Source organism: Crocodylus siamensis, chromosome 4 (genome assembly GCF_052110815.1).
Source record: "Crocodylus siamensis isolate JL-2025a chromosome 4, ASM5211081v1, whole genome shotgun sequence".
NCBI lineage: Eukaryota > Metazoa > Chordata > Crocodylia > Crocodylidae > Crocodylus > Crocodylus siamensis.
Window position 1 is genome coordinate 247,455,670 of NC_143398.1, and position 16,663 is coordinate 247,472,332.

General features: G+C 67.6%; 2 protein-coding genes across 3 annotated transcripts in view; both read left to right on the plus strand.

The window, feature by feature from the left end:
* The window catches only part of ASIC4 (acid sensing ion channel subunit family member 4), a 79,287-nt gene that overhangs the window by 55,758 nt on the left and 6,866 nt on the right, over positions 1-16,663 (plus strand). For both annotated transcript variants that reach the window (XM_090046222.1, XM_090046223.1), the window contains exons 2-8: positions 10,668-10,812; positions 11,237-11,364; positions 11,499-11,658; positions 11,809-11,865; positions 12,114-12,267; positions 12,699-12,790; positions 13,129-13,208. In XM_090046222.1, the coding sequence (XP_089902348.1) occupies positions 10,668-10,812; positions 11,237-11,364; positions 11,499-11,658; positions 11,809-11,865; positions 12,114-12,267; positions 12,699-12,790; positions 13,129-13,208 (816 nt within the window). The remainder of the gene's footprint in view (positions 1-10,667; positions 10,813-11,236; positions 11,365-11,498; positions 11,659-11,808; positions 11,866-12,113; positions 12,268-12,698; positions 12,791-13,128; positions 13,209-16,663) is intronic.
* LOC149867821 (acid-sensing ion channel 2-like) lies at positions 6,500-9,217 on the plus strand. Its single transcript, XM_090046224.1, has one exon. It carries the CDS (start codon positions 7,428-7,430, stop codon positions 8,220-8,222), a length of 795 nt encoding a protein of 264 aa, XP_089902350.1. The 5' UTR covers positions 6,500-7,427; the 3' UTR covers positions 8,223-9,217.

A 16,663-nucleotide genomic window follows, 5' to 3' on the forward strand; every position in this document is an offset into this window, starting at 1 on the left:
CGTGCAGGCCGCGGGGTGCCCGTGCACTGGCGTGCGGTGTTGGCGCGTGGGGCCTGGCACAGGCGCGCGGCTCCCGGGGGCTGGTGGCGGGCGCGCGGCGGAGCGGTTGGGTAGCGGCGCGGCGGCAGAGCGGTAATGAGATGGAGCAGCAGAAGGACGGCGAGATAAGGCTGCCTGCGCTGCCCCAGCAGATTAAACGCCGGGATTAAGCAGGCGGTGCCAGCGCTGCTGCCTTTTTATCTCGCCTGCTCCCCTCTCCTTCCCGCGCCGATAGCAGCCGCCTTCGCCAGCTGTCAGCAGAGGAAATTGCCTGTTAACCCTTTGGGGACGGGCGCAGAGCCCTCCCCGCGCCTGCTTGCACACCTGCCCTGTGCGGCCCGCCCGGTGCCCGAGTAGAGCCCGGGGAGTGCCACGGCCCAGGCTCCTGTCCAGCCCGGGGCAACCCTGGGTGACACCTGTCGGGCCGCACCGTCACAGCGGGGAGGGACCCTGGAGCAGGGATCACCTGCGCTCGCAGCAGGACCGGGCATCCCCCAGCACTGGGGCATCTCCCCCCCCGCAACGCCACGCGGGCAGGGATGGCCTCTGCCAGGGGAGCCAAGACACGGGCCGGGGCTTGGGTGCAGGTGCCAATGCGGGTGTCAGCGGAGCATGGCTGGTGTCCGGCCCCCGGCAGCACTGAGCCCTGGCGGCGCCAGGCTGGGGCATTCGGCAGCGGGGCTGGCTGGGGCCGTGCTGGGCTCTCAAGGTCCCTGATTGCGCTCACCGTGCTGGTGCCCACGTCTCAGCTCGCTCAGGTGAGCTTTGCCTCCTGTAGTCACCGGTGACGCTGCCCGGCCCAGCCTGGCATGTGCCACGGCAAAGCTGTCAGGGCGGGGGGTCACGCCAGCCGGAGCACATGCATCTGGCCACCCCACGGCACAGGCTGGTGCACGGAGCAGTGAGCAGACAGGTGGGTCAGCATGGGGTCACACACCCCCAGGACATGCCCACAACCTACTCGTCCACCCGTCTCCCTGCCTCAGCCCCTGCAGCCAGGCCAGGGAGGACATGAGCTCTTCCTACCTGGCCCCCTCCTCCCGGGGTCCCGCAGATCCAGGCTGTCCTGCAGCCAGAGGTCCCCATCCCAGGGCTGGTCGCTACAGCCGGGGTCCAAGCGGATGAGCCTCAGGGAACCCCAACTGCTCCCTCAGCTGGGCCCCGGTGCTGGGGCTGCCTGGACCAGGCCCCGGGTGCACGGCAGGAGCCGGCTCCCTGCAGCACCGGCCTGACGCCTGTTTCTGGCCCCTGCTCCCCTCGGTTGGGCTGCTCTGTCTCGGCAATGGCCGTAAGTGGCCGAGGGAGGCAAGTGCCGTGCCCCAGGCAGGGATCAGGCTGGAGCCGGGAGGCTAAGCTGGGGCCTGGGCTGATAGCAGGGCTATCGGGGCCGGCGGGAGGGGGGCGTTATCAGCAGGAGCTTTCCACTGGCTCAGAAAATTGCTGCAGAATCCGGCTTGAAATGAGTTGAAATTGCTGAATCCAAACGGATCTAATATCCCGAGCAGCGGCAGTGCTGGCGTCAGCTCTGCGGCTCGCGCGGGGCACCGAGGCGCAGCGTGTCAGCAGCCGCACTCGGGACCCGCGGGGCTGCCAGGGGTGCCCGGGGGCCGCAGCCCAGGGCTGGGGTGTCGGGGCTGCAGCTCGGGAGTGGGGGGCTTGGGGGGGCGGTCGTGGGGCTGGCCGTGCCCGAGCCTCGTCCACAAGCGTCGGCGCCTGCTCCTGCCTGGCCCCCGGGGCCGTCTCCCCTGGCAACGGGCGCCTGCGTGACTCCGGCTCCAGCCTCCCACTTAGCCGGTGCGGCTCCCCATTTCCGCGCCCCGCCCAGCACCGTGTGCCCCCGGTGCAGCCCCTCATCTCCGTGTCGCCGGCAGCCCGCGGCCACGCACGCACAGCTGTGCCACGGCCCCGGCACCAGCCCGCGCCGCCTGTCGTTGTGGGGACCGCTCGTCTGTGCCGCGTCTCCGGCTGAGCCGGGTCCGGGCACGTGGCCCTGCCTCGAGCGCCCGGCGGGAGGCAGAGGGGCAGTGTGGACCCCGGGCAGGGCCCGGCCGTGGGTGGAGAGGCTCCACCTGCCCCAGGGCCGGGGCTGTCCTCACCCCGACCCCCTAGCTGCCGGTTCTGCTCACAGCGACTGGCCCCGGCTCCAGGCCTCGTCCCTGCCGCCGCAGCAGCTGTCGCCGTGGGCCCGAGAGAGGTTTAATGGGGCAGAACTAACCTGCTCGGCAGGAGCTGGGGAGTGCCGGAGCCGCGCGGGGTGGCGGGCGGGCGCGGGAGCCGCGGTCTGGGGAGCATCGGGCCTGGCTGGAGGGGGACGCTGCCCTCCCAGGGTCCGGCTGCAGCCCGGGAGATGGGCAGGTTGGGGCGGCTGGTCCTGGCAGCTCAGCACCACCCCTGCACCGGGAAGGGCTGGAGGCGAGCGAGCACCAGGCCCCGTGTCCCTATCTGGGGCTGGGAGAGCAAATGGGGGGGTGGCATTTGTGGGACTGGCCCAGGATGGGCTGGGCTGAGCCCCCCACCCCAGCACGGGGGTCCGGCTGGGCACAAGCGAGCCCACGGCCTTGCTGACGTTGCCACGTTGCCGTCCCCGGGCTCGGGGCTGGGGCAGGTGGGGCCCGGGGCCCGGGTGCTGAGCAGGGCTCCCGGTGCTGGGGCCGGTGCCGGGGAGCTGCCGGCTGTGCTCGGCTCGACGCTGCTCGGCTGTGCTCAGCTCTGTCTGGCGCGGCGCGAGGAGCTATTTCTGTCAAGGTCAAAGTGTCTCCACAGCAGAGCGCAGGGAAATGAGGAATCGTGTCGAGAAATTACCTCGCCTAATGGGGGTCTCCCCGCACGGGCGTGCGCAGGCGGCACAGGGATCCCGGCAGCGCTGGGCGGCTCCGGCAAGGGAATCCCGCGGCCCCCCTCCCTGGCGCCACCCCGGGGGCTGGCGTGGGGCCGAGGGGCCGTGCGTGTGCCATGGCGCCCTGCGGCCTGCCCCTGGGACGGGCCGTCGCAAGGGGCGCGGGGTCAGGCAGCGGTGCGGACAGGCCCGGTTCCGGCTCAGTGGCTGAGGAGACGGTGTTTCTGGCGGTGCAGCAGCCTCTGCATCACCTCCTGCTCCCGTCCCCCGGCGCGCCTCTGCCTAATCGGGTTTGGCGTGCTGGAAAGCCCGAGCCCTCCAGGACGGCTCCGTGCTCTCGGCAGCCGGCTCTTACAGCTGTGCTCCGTGCCTGGCGGCGGAGAGCGGGGGCTCAGCTGCACGGGCGTCGCAGGCGGCCGGCTCCCAGGGCACCATGCAGCCATGTGCCCCCTGCCCGAGGGGCACATGGGCTGGAGCCGTCCTGGGGGTAGCACGTCAGGGACCGCACACCCTCCCCTCCATCTCCATCCTACCAGTGCTTGGGGCCCTGTGGGGACCTCCCCCCCATTCCCACCCTGGCCAGAGCTGGAGTAGGGTCCGGAGACCCCTGCCCGTGGAGCTCCACCTCCCCCTGCCCCCGCCCAGCAGCACAGGGTCCTGCCCTCCCCTCGCCAGCCCGATCGATCGCCGCCGCAGCAGCCGCCCGGCAGCTCTGAGTCAACCCATTAGCCGCGGCGCACGGAGAAATGACATTTCCCTCCACCCGGGAAGCTCATCCGCTGCTTAGAGAAAACTAATAGGAAGCTGCCTGAGTGTGAAAGGCCTGATGGTATCGGGCCGGCGGCCTCCGGCGCCCTCATCCATCTCCCTGTGCCGCCCAGCCGGCACGCTCACAGTGCCCCTGCCACGCGTCGGCATGGTGCACGGCCACGGGGCCCATGTGCCTGATCCACTGCCATGGGTGCGTGGCCGGGGGGACTCCCCCTATTCCACTGGGGTGTCCGGCCGCTGGCTGGGGTGAGCGCAGGGGTCACACGTCACAGTCCAGGTGCCGGAGGGGCCAAGGCAGCCCAGGGGGAGGCACGTGTTCCCCGGGTGGGTCCCGGCACAGGGCAGTGTGGGCAGGCCTCATACAGCAGGGGACGGGACGGGAGGGGGTGCCAGGAGCCCCACGTGGAGCGGGCGGCTGTGGGCTGCAGGGCCCGGGACCCCCATCGCACGCCACTGCCGCGGCTGGGCACAGGCCAGCTGGCGAGGGGCCCGTGCTCTCTGGCCCCTCTGTGTCCAGGCAGAGGCAGAAGTGTCAGAGAAATCTGGGAAATCCTGGCACCGCGGGGCCGGCAGGGAGCTGCGGGGTCGCATCCAGCCTAAGGAAGGATCGGACCTGTCCAAGACCAACCCTTTGTGCAAGCTCAGAGCTGCACGACACTGTTGCCCCTGACATGGCCTCCAGCATTGTCCCTGCCCCTGGGAAAGCGGGGGGCCACGGCCACCAACATCCACGGTGCTGACGGGGGTCTTGGTGGGCACTGGAGAGAGCCCAGGCCTAGGCCATGCCCCCGCTGCAGAGGGAGGGGAAACCCCCCTGGCTGGGCCAGGCCAGGCTGAGCAGGGGGAAGATCCCTGCCTGCCCCCCCAGGCAGTGTGAGTGGGGGGCAAGAGCCTGCAGCCAGGACCCTGCAGGACTGAGTCCCAGCAGGACTTTAGGTGCAGCCAGGCACAGCCCCAGCCTGGGCTGCAAGGGGTAGGTTCAACTCCCTGACATGTGGCGCAGCAATGGGGGGGTTACCACAGCCCCAGCCTGCCGCCCCCGAGCACAGGTCGGGTGACCGGCTGCAAGCCCGGAGCTGCAGCCTCTGCAGAGCGGGGTCTGCAGCACCAGGGCAGCCGGGACAGGGGAGATGCCCAGCACGGGGGCAGCTTGCCGGCATCCTCACCGGGGTCCCGGGCAGGCAGGCACAGGCCCAGGATGCTCTTGCAGTCCCAGCCAAGATGCCTGCGCCCACGTCATTAATTGCAGGATCGATGGGCCCAGGATAATCCCGTTATCTCTCCAGCTCCGTGTCGCATCCGACACCGACACCGCGGGGCTGGCAGGGGATTGCTGCTGCTGCAGAGCCTGGCGCTGTGCCCGGCCCAGCTGCGCCCATAGCCCTGGCCCATGAGCTCCTGGCAAGCCTGGGCCCCACTGCTCCCATGTTCCCATCCCAGGGCTCAGCCCCCCGCATCTCCATCCCCATCCCTGTCCCAGGCCTCCAGCCCCTGCCTGGTTGCTGCTCCAGGGCTCGTGCTGCCAGGGCAGGGTGCAAGGCTGAGGGAGCAGGGCTGGGCCCTGCCCGGGGCTGGGGTCGCAGTCCCAGGTCAGAGTCCTGCTGCGGCTCCATCCCGGGCTGGGGCAGCCAGCAGGACCCGGTGCATCCAGTGGTGCCTGGGACAGACGGGCCCATCCGCGTGCACCTGCTGCCACCTGCTGGCCTGCCTGGGATGGCAGCGCCGGGCCCGGGCCCCAGCACGGCTCCGACGCTAAGCGGGCATTGGCTTGGGGTGGATGGGAGCTCGGCCCGGGCCTGCTGCTGCAGAGGGGACCCCGCTGAGGGTCCTTGAGTAACGGGGAGGGGTTCAGATGCCCAGGGCAGGGTGCCCTTGACCCTCACTCAGTGCCAACCCCAGCGGGTGGCCAACCTGCCCTGCATCTTTCCTGAACTGCCCGTGGTCAGTGAGCAGCTCCCTGACCTGCCTGGCTGCTCTGTGCCATGGCCCTGCCACTGGAGCAGTGGTACCTAGAGATGGCACTTCCAGCCGCTGTCTGCGGTGTGTGGGGCTTGTGGGGGGGTCTCTACAGACTGGGGTCTGTGGGGCGGACAGGGCAGCACCTGCCTGGCCGTCACGAGCCTGAGACCCTGTGTTTACACGCACGAGACCAGGGTCTGCTCCTGCGCCCTGCAGCCACGAGCCCCCAGGCAGGGAGCTGCCCCAGATAGGTGGCAAGGCCCAGGTGGGTGCAGAGAAGGGGCCGTGCAGCCAGCAGACAGGGCACCGTGGGGGCTGGCAGCGGTCTGCTATGGGGGGAGCAGCTGAGCCCCCACTATCGGGGTAGGCGCCAAGCGGCAGCTGGAAACTGCAGACGCGTGGGGTCAGGTGGGACCGTGGGCCGCGTCTGTGCAGGAATCGCGGGGGCAGAGCTGGGGTCTGTGCAGTGAGCCTGGGGCAGGCCCCGGGGTCCACCGGCTTTCACCCCCAGCTTGCTGGAGAGCCGGCTCCAGGGCATCTCGGGGGACGGACCGTCCTAGGCAGAGCCTGGCCCAGAAGCTGCGTGTTGGTTTCTCCCCGCTGCGACGGCCTGACTGGTCCTGGGCTGGGGCTGCCCCTCGCCCCAGGGGGGTGCAGATTGGTGCGGAGCTGGCCAGGGCACGGGCAGCAGGCAGAGCTGGGGGCTGCATGCAGGGGACGGGGGCCTGGGGGCACAGGGAGGAATACACAGGCCCTGCCCTAGGGAGCAGGGCAGGCGGGGCCGTGGGCAGGATGCCCGTGGTGCGGGGGCCACGGAGAGCCGTCAGCACCTGCTGCAGTCAGTGCCTCTTTGCTGCAGCTGGCAAGGGAGGGGCCCCGGGACAGCAGGACGTGCCCGTCTGAGCCCCTGGCAGCAAACCAGGCGCTGGCGGCTGCTTCCCTCCAGCGTCCCCAGGGCCACGGGGCAGCCACTGCGCTCGGCCTCTCTGGACAGCACCATGTGGCAGGCTGGCCTGGCTCTGTGGCTGTGGCATTGCCCCAGGGAAGGGGCCCCCACCGCCCCGCCTGCGTTGCTGGGGGGGCGGGGAGCAGGGGGCTGCGGCAGCGTCTGATCAGAGGCTGCCGCGTGGCGACGACGACGCAGCTTTGAAGAAGGATGACGGGTGTCTCGGCTCCGCTGACAGCGACTCCCTTTGAGGAGCAGATCGGGGGCGCAGTGCTCTGATCGCAGCCCCACCCCCAGCCCCCCGGCACTTCAAAGGCCCCACGGCAGCCGCGTCACCACCACGGGCGCCCACGCCAGCCGCACGGAGCCCGGGCCTGGCGGCACTGGCTCCGCTCCCCCCGGCCTGGGTCCGACGTGGGCGCTGGGGCAGGAGGCACTGGGTGAGACAGGCACGGACAGCTCGCTCCGCGTCCGGGCACCGGCTGCAGGATAGACCCCGTCGGGGACTCTTGGGCACGTGGCGGCAGGGAGCCGGCATCCGGGGCTGAGCTGGGCTCTCCCAGAGACAGCGCCAGGCGCGGGCAGGGGCCAGGAGCTGCCCCGGGGTCTCTGCCCCGGGCCGGGCACTGCCAGGCCCCACCCTCGGGGCTGCCCAGGGCCCAGCCCAGCCCCAGGAGGAATTTTCCATTCCTGAATTGTGGTTGGGGGAGGGCGTCCGTCGGTACCGGCCCCGCTTCCCTGCTGTCGCTGGAGCTCTCGGGGAGGCGCCTGCCACGCTCAGCTCCTGCGCGGCGCTGGGTCTGGGGGGCTGAGACCGAGCAGCCCCCCCCGCCCCCAGCTGCGGGCAGGACACATCCAGCCCAGGCCTCTGTCGCGATGCCGCTGCCCCTTGCCTGCTGCCCCGGCAGGCAGCACCTGCCCTCGCCTTCGCCCCCGCCCTCGCCCGCGCCCCCGCGCGGCTCCCTGGCCCGCTTCCTGCGCCGCACCCGCCTGCCCGGCCTGCGCTACCTGAGCTGGCGGCCGCCGTCCCGCGCCCGGCGCCTGCTCTGGGCCCTGGCTGTCCTGGCCTGCCTGGGCCTGCTCTGCACCTGGTGCAGTGACCGCGTGCGCTACCTGCAGGGCCACCCCGTGCACACGCGGGCACGCCTGGCCTACGCCCTGCGCCGGCGCTTCCCGGCCGTCACGCTGTGCAACAACAACCCGGTGCGCTTCCCGCGGCTCACGCGGCCCGACCTGTACTCCGTGGGGCAGTGGCTGGGCCTGGCCCGGCCTGACCGCTCACTGGTGCCGGCGCTGCTGGAGGCGCTGCCGGAGCCCCGGCGCCGCTGGCTTGGCCGCCTGGCCAACTACTCACGCTTCTTGCCGCCGCGGCCCTCAGAGCGCACCATGGAGAGCTTCTTCCACCGCCTGGGCCACCAGATCGAGGACATGCTGCTCGCCTGCCGCTTCCGCCGCCAGCCCTGCGGCCCCCAGCACTTCGCCCCCGTGAGTCGCCGGGCACCATCGGGGACCAGGGCAGGGGCTGGGTCAGCGCCAGCCCGTGGGGCTCGTGGGCTTGGGCCGTTCTCAGCAGCACGTGGGCGAGGGGAGACTCCACGTGTCCTCGGGGGCTCAGGCATGGGCTCAGGTGCCAGGGCCGGGCACTGTCCAGGGATCTCCCCAAGCCTCTGACCCACTCACAGCTGCTGAGGGCTGTGGGGCATATGCCGGGAGAGGCAGGCAGGGCAGGTGGTACGTGGGGTGCCCGGGTGCCGGCGGAGGGGTAGGGGCACCTGTGGGGGCAGGGTGCAGGCACTGGCTCACACCTTGCCTCGCTGCATGCCGGGGCCAGGACACCGTCTTGCCCCAGGGGTGGGCACAGCCCTCTCCCCAGCTTGCCTTGCATTGGTGCCGGAGGGCTGCTGGAGCCCTGCACTTGCAGGTGGGTCTGACTCCACGGCTTCCTGTGCCCCTGGCGTCTGGGCCTGGGGCCGGGGTCTCTGCCTGGCAGTTACCAGGGGGTGGCGGGGCCGGGCACAGGCAGGTCTGACCCCGGAGCCCCTCCCTGGCATTGGTGGGGCCGAGCCCTGCCCAGACAGCTCCGGCCCTCCCACCTGTCCAGCTGGGGCTCCCCAGCGGCCGCGCTCCCCCGATCCTGTGACCCTGTGCTGGGTGCCCTGGCCAAGGCCGCCCAGCCGGATGCTGCCCTCACCTGTGTTGACCAGGCCCTGTGCAAGGGCCATCCCCATCCCCCAGCACCCCCAGCCCCCGGAGCTCGTTGTGGGACCCCGCGGTGCTCCCTGCCCCCATCTCAGCAGCCCGGGGATGCCAAGCTGCTCCGCCTGCAAACTGCCCAGTGCTGCCAGCTCTGCCCGTGCGGCTCCGCGCCCACCCCAGCCCATCCTCGAGTCCTGCCTGACACCAAGCGCTGGGACAGGCTCAGCGAGGTATATTTCACCCTGATCCCGCGAGCCACCGGGACCTCAGCTGGCGGCTCCTGCTTGGAGCCATAGCCATGGACATGTGTCCAGCACGGTTCACAGATGCTCCTGACCCCTGCCCCTGCCACGAGCAGAGGGAGACCCCAGTGCATGCGGCCCTAGAGCATGCCAGGCTGCAGCCCCGTGCCGCCGCCTGCTGGGCTCTGGCTGCACTGCTCCCCGTGCCTGTCTATTGCCGCAGTCCCTGTCCGCAGCCCCAGGCGCTGGGGCCTCCCGGGCAGCCTCCTCCTGGCCCTGACCAGGCTGGCTGCATCCTACCTTGAAGAAGGCTCTGGCCAGGGGTCCCTGGGGGCTGCGGGGGCACTTTCCTTGGCCTACTGTGTTCCCATGTCCTTGCAGAGCATCACCGGGAAGCATCCGCCTGCTCCTCGGGGGCCATTGGAGGGGCCGTGCGGTGCGCTCTGTTCCGTGCCCCCCGTGGACTCGGTTTCAACCGCTGCCCGTGACTCCCGTCCCTGCTGTCTGTAGTGGTCCCCAGCACTCAGTTGTTGCCGGTCTCGCATCCTCCCTTTCCAGGGAAGCCTCATAGCATTTCCCTGTGCGCATGGGCCCAGGTCCCCAGGCAACGAGGAGGCCTGTGTCCGGGGGCAGAGCGGAGCTGGCGGGCGAGTGCCCAGGGACTATTTGATGTCCGCTATGTTGCGGCGAAGCTGCTAGGATCTCGGGGTCGCCTGCGGTCGGCAGCCGTGTGATGAAAGTCCTCCAGGTCCCACGTGGGGGCCTGGAGAAGGTCCAGTGTTGCGCCCCGGCTGGGCAGGTCCCGGCTGGGCATTTGCATCATCGGCCGACGGCGTCCAGCGTTGGCACCCAGCACTGTGTAGACATCAATTGAAACAGTTTGGAAAGGGGTTCCTGATTGGCATCTGGCGCTTGGCGTCATTGGCGGTTCATTAAAAGACTAAAAGCTTAAAAGCATAAAAGCATAAAAAAAGCTAAAAGCCTAAAACCGCCACGGGGCTGCCACTGGGTAGGGCGACCAGTGCCTTAAAAACACCAATAAATTATGGGGGAAAGAAAAAACAGGGTGTCCTCGGGGCCACACAGGGCTTTCCCCTATTCCTCCAGCACGGAGGGTCCCGGCAGGGCTGGTGCAGAGGCTGGGCCCCTCGCTCCTTGCCCCAGCTCTCCCCACGCTCCTTTCCCTCCCACACGTGTCCGGTCCCCGGTGGATCCAGCTGCGCTCTCAGCTCCGCCACGTCTGGGGCCGCAAGTGCCCCCTTGAACACGGGGCAGGACAGCCTGGGCTTGGTTTGCACATGCCGGCCTGCTCGTCCTGTGCCAGGACCCCCGCTCTGTCTGGGCAGAGACAGGCAGGAATAAATCCTGAGGACTTTCTCTTCCCCATTCAGTGCGGCGCAAACCCTGCTCATGTCCCCTCCACTGTCTCTCCAGGGCTGCCCAGGCCTGGCCTCCTTGGTCTCTCGTCCTAGGTAGGCAGGGCCCAGACCAAGGAACAGTCCTGGCCTTGCCTGCCACAGGCCCAGGCTGCGGCAGTGGCTGGGGCTCTGCGCCATGCCCTTCCTCTGCCCCCGTACCCATCCCAGGCACCGGGGGTGCAGCCGGGGCCTTGGGGAGCAGTGATGGCCCCAGCCCCATGCATGACCCCCAACCGTGCCAACTCACCATCTCCCTGCAGGTCTACACCCGCTATGGGAAGTGCTACACCTTCAATGGGGACCGGAGGAACCCACGCGTGGCCCGGCAGGGCGGCATGGGCAACGGGCTGGAGATCATGCTGGACATCCAGCAGGAGGAATACCTGCCCATCTGGAGGGAAACCAGTGAGACCCAGTGCCGGGGGGTGGCAGAGCAGGGCTGGAGCAGGCTCCTGGGGGGGGCGGAGGGGATGCTGCATGGGGGCCAGAGCCTGCTGCAGGGGGATGTGGGGGCCGGCAGGGACTCGGGCTTGCTGGGTTTATAGCAGCTGGTCTCCAGGAGCCGGATCCTGAATGCACGGGTCTGGGGGCTGCTGGGAGCCCTGTCCCCCTCCCCTGACCCTGCCAGCCCCATTCTCCCAGGGCTGCGGGGGCAGGGGCAGCACGTGCCATGCTAAGGTCTGGGGTCTGGCTGGGGCATGGGGAGCCAGGTGCAGGGGCCCTGGGGAGCAATGCTGGGGCAGAGGGGCTGCACAAGGCCAGGGCAGTGCTGGGCTGACCAGGCTGCTCCTGGGTGATGCCAACCTCCCGGCCTGCCCCCGCCCTGCAGACGAGACGTCCTTCGAGGCCGGGATCCGGGTGCAGATCCACAGCCAGGACGAGCCGCCCTACATCCACCAGCTCGGCTTCGGCGTCTCTCCCGGCTTCCAGACCTTCGTGTCATGCCAGGAGCAGCGGGTGAGATGGGGCAGGGGCAGGGGTGGGGGCCGGTCCGGGAAGTGTCTCTGGCCCCGCTTCATGCCGGGGTAGGCACCACCTGGGCGCCTGGGCCAGCGCACAGGAGACGCCCTGACCCTGCTCCGGCCCCACAGCTCACATACCTGCCCCAGCCATGGGGCAGCTGCCGGGCCAGCGTGCCGGGGGAGCAGACGCTGCCAGGCTACGAGACCTACAGCATCGCTGCCTGCCGCCTGCAGTGCGAGAAGGAGGCCGTGGTGCACAGCTGCCACTGCCGCATGGTCCACATGCCAGGTAGGGGCACCCAGCCCTGTGCCCTCCCCTGGCCGCCTGCGTGGCCTGGCCCCCGGCAGCTGGGTGCCCTGGAGCAGGGGCAGTGCAGGGAGGATGTGTCCTGGTGGGGCTGGGCCCTGTGGGCATCTCTCACCAACTTCCCCCTGCCAGGGAATGAGTCCATCTGCTCCCCCAATGTCTACATCGAGTGTGCCGATCACACGCTGGGTAAGTACTCCTGGCGCAGCCCTGCTCTGGCAGCTGGGGGCACCAGGGGAGGGGGCACAGGTCGATGCTGTGGCTCTCATGGGAAGGGGCTTGTGCCAGGGGCAGTGTGGGGACAGGGTGGTAGAGAGGAGGCTGGAGGCACTGGGAGGGGGCAGTCGCTTGGGACCAGGGGCAGCAAGAAGGGGGGCTGGGCTGGGCAGGGGCTGGGCGCAGGTGGTGCCAGCGCCCACAGCAGCCTGTGCCAGCAGACGCGGTGGTGGAGGACACGCGGGAGCTCTGCAGCTGCCCCACACCCTGCAACCTGACACGCTACGGCAAGGAGATCTCCATGGTGCGCATCCCCAGCAAGGGCTCAGCCCGCTACCTCGCCCGCAAGTACAACCGCAATGAGACCTACATCCGGTGAGACCCCCAGCCCCACGGCATGACATGCCCCCCCAGTCCAGCACCTCTGCCACCTCCATGCCCAGCACCCAGCATCAGCTCTGCAGACCCTGGGTCTGCTCCCTGCAGACCCCCGGGGACCCCTGTAGGCCCCCCGGTGCTGGCAGCCCTGCGCTAAACGTCCAGGGAGCAGGTCAGGCCCTGAGTGCTCCCCAGCTGCCCTGCAGAGCAGCTCTGGTAGTCTCTGACCACATCCAGAGACGGCCCAGCACTGTCAGCCATGGCTGGAGAGGGGCTGCTGGTGGGAGTGGGGGACCTGGCCGGGGATGGTGGAGATGCCAGGCCGGGGCTGGCAGGAGGGTGCTGGGCTCTGGAGGTCATGTGTAGGAGCCTGGCAGATGCATGCTGGGCCCAGGCCTGCACTGACCCCTGTGTCTCTGGCTCCACAGAGAGAACTTCCTGGTGCTGGACATCTTCTTTGAGGCGCTGAACTATGAGGCCATCGAGCAGAAGAAGGCCTACGACCTGGCTGGGCTGCTGGGTGAGTCGCGGCATTTCACACCCCTTTGCTGTGGCTGCCGTGCTCGAGCACCTGGCTCCAGAGCTCCATGGAGGGCCCGAGGAGTCTCCAGCCCCTTCCAGCCCCCATTGCTCCTTCCCGCATCGGTGGGTGGGTGAGACCAACCCCGCTCTCGCCCTGACCCTGGGGAAGGAGGGGGCAGCCCTTGAGCCTTCCTGAGATGTGGATATGCCAGGGACCCTTGCCCCCCGTCCTGTCCTGCTCTTCCCCAAGCTCTGGGGTCTGTCCTGGCTCCTGTGTGCAGAGGACAGGTCCGGTCTGGCTCTGATGCTGCCCATAACTGGTGCCCCCTCCTGCAGGTGACATTGGGGGGCAGATGGGGCTGTTCATTGGTGCCAGCATCCTCACTGTCCTGGAGATCCTGGACTACGTGTACGAGGTGAGTATTGGCTCGGCAGCGCCCTGGGCAGAGCCACAAGCAGTGCTGAGCATGGGGCCCTGGGGCAGGGCCTGGGTGAGCAGCGCTGCTCTGGGCATCCAGGGAGCTGGGGCTGGGGCTGGGGCTACAGCAAGGCTCCATCACAGCCTCTGCTTCCCCTCCTCTGGGTGAGCTTCTGCTCTGCACGGGCGCAGGGGAGGGCTGGCTGCTGCCCTGTGAGTGCTCATGAGCATGCATAAACACACCTGTCCATGTGTGAGTGTAGGTATGCGTGTGCATGTGTGAATACATGTGTGCCTGTGTCAGCATGGGCATGCTCTCTGCTTGGCACTGGCCAGGCCCTGTCTGGAGCAGTGGGGGCAGCTCCAGGCTCTGCACTGTAAGAAGCCCGTGGAGAAGCTGGAGGGGGCAGAGGCAGCAACAGGGGGGTCAGGGGCAAGTCCTGCAGGGAGAGGCCGAGGAAGCCAGGCATATTCTGCTGGGGGGAAAGGGCTGCAGGGGGGACGTGGGAGCAGCTGACTGGTACCTGGGAGCTCCTCAGGGAAGAGGGAGAGCAACTTCTCTCCTGCTGCTGGGAGCAGGATGCGGCCCATAGCTGGAAACTGCAGCCAGGCAGGTTGAGTTTGGATCTGGGGAGACACGTCTGCGCTGCCCAAGCAGGCAGCTGCAGGGGAGACACCGGGGCTGGAGGGACTCTGCAGCCCAGGAGGGTCCAAGGAGAGGCTGGATAATGGTGCAGAGCTTGGCCAGGTGTGATCGAGATCAGCGAATCTCAGCGGGCTGCTGAGGCCCCCAGGGTGGCGCAGGATCTTTCGAAGATGCTGTGATAAGGGAGATGAGTGCAGGCTCAGCGTCCCCCCTGCCCGGCTGCTGCCCTGAACCCGCTGTCCAGCCAGGGGGTCCTCAACAAGCAGAGGATGACAATGCCATTGGGACGACAGAGACGAGGGGGCAGTTCACACGATGGGAAGACACCCCTGGATGGGTCTAGCTTGCTCGGGAAGGAGTGGAGGCACTGTCCCTTCTCTAGCAGCGATGTCCGCGTGCTCGGAGGTGCAGCACGGGGTGGAGGAGAGGCTGGGAGAGCCGGGTGAGGGTTGGAGGGGGAGCAGCTGGGACCTCATGGTGGGCAGCTGCTGCAGGCTGCACACCAGGAGCAGGAGAGGACGAGGCCCCGGTCTGGAGGGTCATCGGGAGACAGCAGGGCCCAGACCGTCCAGCAAGGTCTGGCATCAGCTGGGGGTGATGTGTGGGTACCAGTGGGGGAGAAGCCAGCGAGGGAGGAGCTGTTCTCATCCTGCTGCTCTTGCACAGGCAGGAGCAGGCTGAGGATGGGATGGGGAAGGTGCCGGGTGCCGACAACACAACAGTATCACAGCACATCAGCAGACTCGGGGCCGGCAGGCAGGGCGATGGGCAGTGCCACAGGAGACTGGCCTGGCTGCTGGCGATCTCCTTGGGGAGCCAGAACGCAGAATGGAGGCTGCAGCGAGGGGGAGCGTGGTGCTAGGGGAGAGGATGGGGGCACCGCAGGGGCACGCAGGGAGGTCGAGTTGTGGAGGTGCAGCTGGCAATGGCTGCAAGAGACAACAATGGGGACTGCGCAAGTATGTCGAGAGGAAGAGCAGAGCAACCCTTGGTCCCTCGCAGGGTGTGGAAGAAGGTGACTGGGCCCCAGACCATGCAGGGGAGGCTGAACATTTAGTGCCTTTGTCACTTCGGTCTTTACAGAGACGCCCCCGGCCGATGGGCACAGCTGGCAGCACAGATAGGAACAGAGAGAAACGGCCTCGAGCAGGTTAGGAATTACTTAGGGAAGCCAGATGCTTTCGTGTCGGCAGGACTGAGGTCATGTTGGAACCACCGGCTTTCCTCTGAGAGCTTGTGGAGGTCCCGGGCAATGGGACAAGGGCAAACATTGTTCCTGTGTCTAAGAAAGGGAAGAAGGAGGTTGCAAGGAACTACAGATCAAGCGGCCTGACCTCGACAGCTGGCGAGATCACAGAGCCGCGGCTGAAGGAGTCCATTGGGAAGCAGTGAGACGAGAATGAGGTGGCCAGGAACAGCCAGCACCGAGTCACCGAGAGCAAGTCTCGCCTGGCCGACCTGCTTCCTTCTGTGATGAGAGGAGCAGCTCCGTGGATGGGGAGAGCAGTGGATGTGACAGACCTTGACTTCAGCAAGGCCATGACATTATCATTAATGAGACAGAGAAACACAGACGAGGTGGAAGTCCTGTGGATGGATACAGGACAGGCTGGACCATTGTGCTCACGGGGTCCTTACCAATGGCTCCGTGTGTCCAGCGGGGCTCCCTGGGTCTGTCCAGCAGTTGGTGTTGTTTAATGCCTGCGTTAATGACTGGAGACTGGGAGCAAGGGCATGCCCGGTGCATTAGAGGATAACACCCAGCTGGCAGAGGTGCAGAAACCTGAGGGCAGGGCTGGGATCCAGAGTGACCTGGATAAGCTGGAAATGGTCCAGCAGCAACCAGAGGAGCTTCACCAAAGACAAGAGCAGAGTCCTGTGTGGGGTCGGGAGACGGGCATGCAGAGGCAGGCTGGGTGGGGACCGGCCAGGCGACAGCACCACAGAAAGGGGCCGGGGTGGACCAAGAGCTGAACAGGAGCCGGCAGCGCGCTCTGCTTGGGACGAAAGTCGGCAGCCTCCAGGGCCGTATGCATGGCCGTGGCACTTGCAGACGCAGGGCGGTGACTCTCCTGCTCTGCAGCACGGGGGAGGCCTCCCCTGGAGCCCTGCGCCCAGTTTTTGGCCTTGCACTTTAAAAAAGACGTGGACAGACTTGGAGGAGAAAATGGTGATCAGGAACAGTCTGCATGGGTTCACCAGGGGCAAGTCATGCCTGACCAACCTGATTGCCTTCTCTGACGGGGTGACTGGCTCTGTGGATGCGGGGAAACCGGTTGACGAGGTGGACCTTGATTTTAGCAAGGCTTTTGAGATGGTCTGCTACTGCATTCTCGCAGCCAAGCTAAGGAAGTACGGGCTGGATGAATTGACTGTAAAGTGGATAGAAAACTGGCTGGAGCATCAGGCTCAGAGAGTCGTGATCAATGGCTTGATGTCTAGTTGCAGCTGGTGTCAAGCGCAGTGCGCAGGGGTCAGTCCTGAGGCCAGCTTTGTTCAGTATCTTCATCAATGACCTGGGAGATGGGATGGATGCACCTGCAGCAACTTTCATAGATTTCACAGATTTCATAGACATTCAGGCTGGAAGGGACCTCAGAAGATCGAGTCCAGCCCCAGCTTGAAGGGCAGGAAGTCAGCTGGGGTCATAGGATCCCAGCAAGATAAGCATCCAATTTACTCTTGAAGGTGTTCAATGTAGGTGCTTGAACCACCTCCGCTGGCAGACTGCTCCAGACCTTGGGGGCTCGGACAGTAAAGAAATTCTTCCTTATGTCCAGCCTGAAACGGTCTTGCAGGAGTTTGTG

Bases quoted from the DNA above. Each gene is read 5' to 3' on its own strand.
- LOC149867821 (XM_090046224.1), top strand. From the start codon at position 7,428: ATGCCGCTGCCCCTTGCCTGCTGCCCCGGCAGGCAGCACCTGCCCTCG.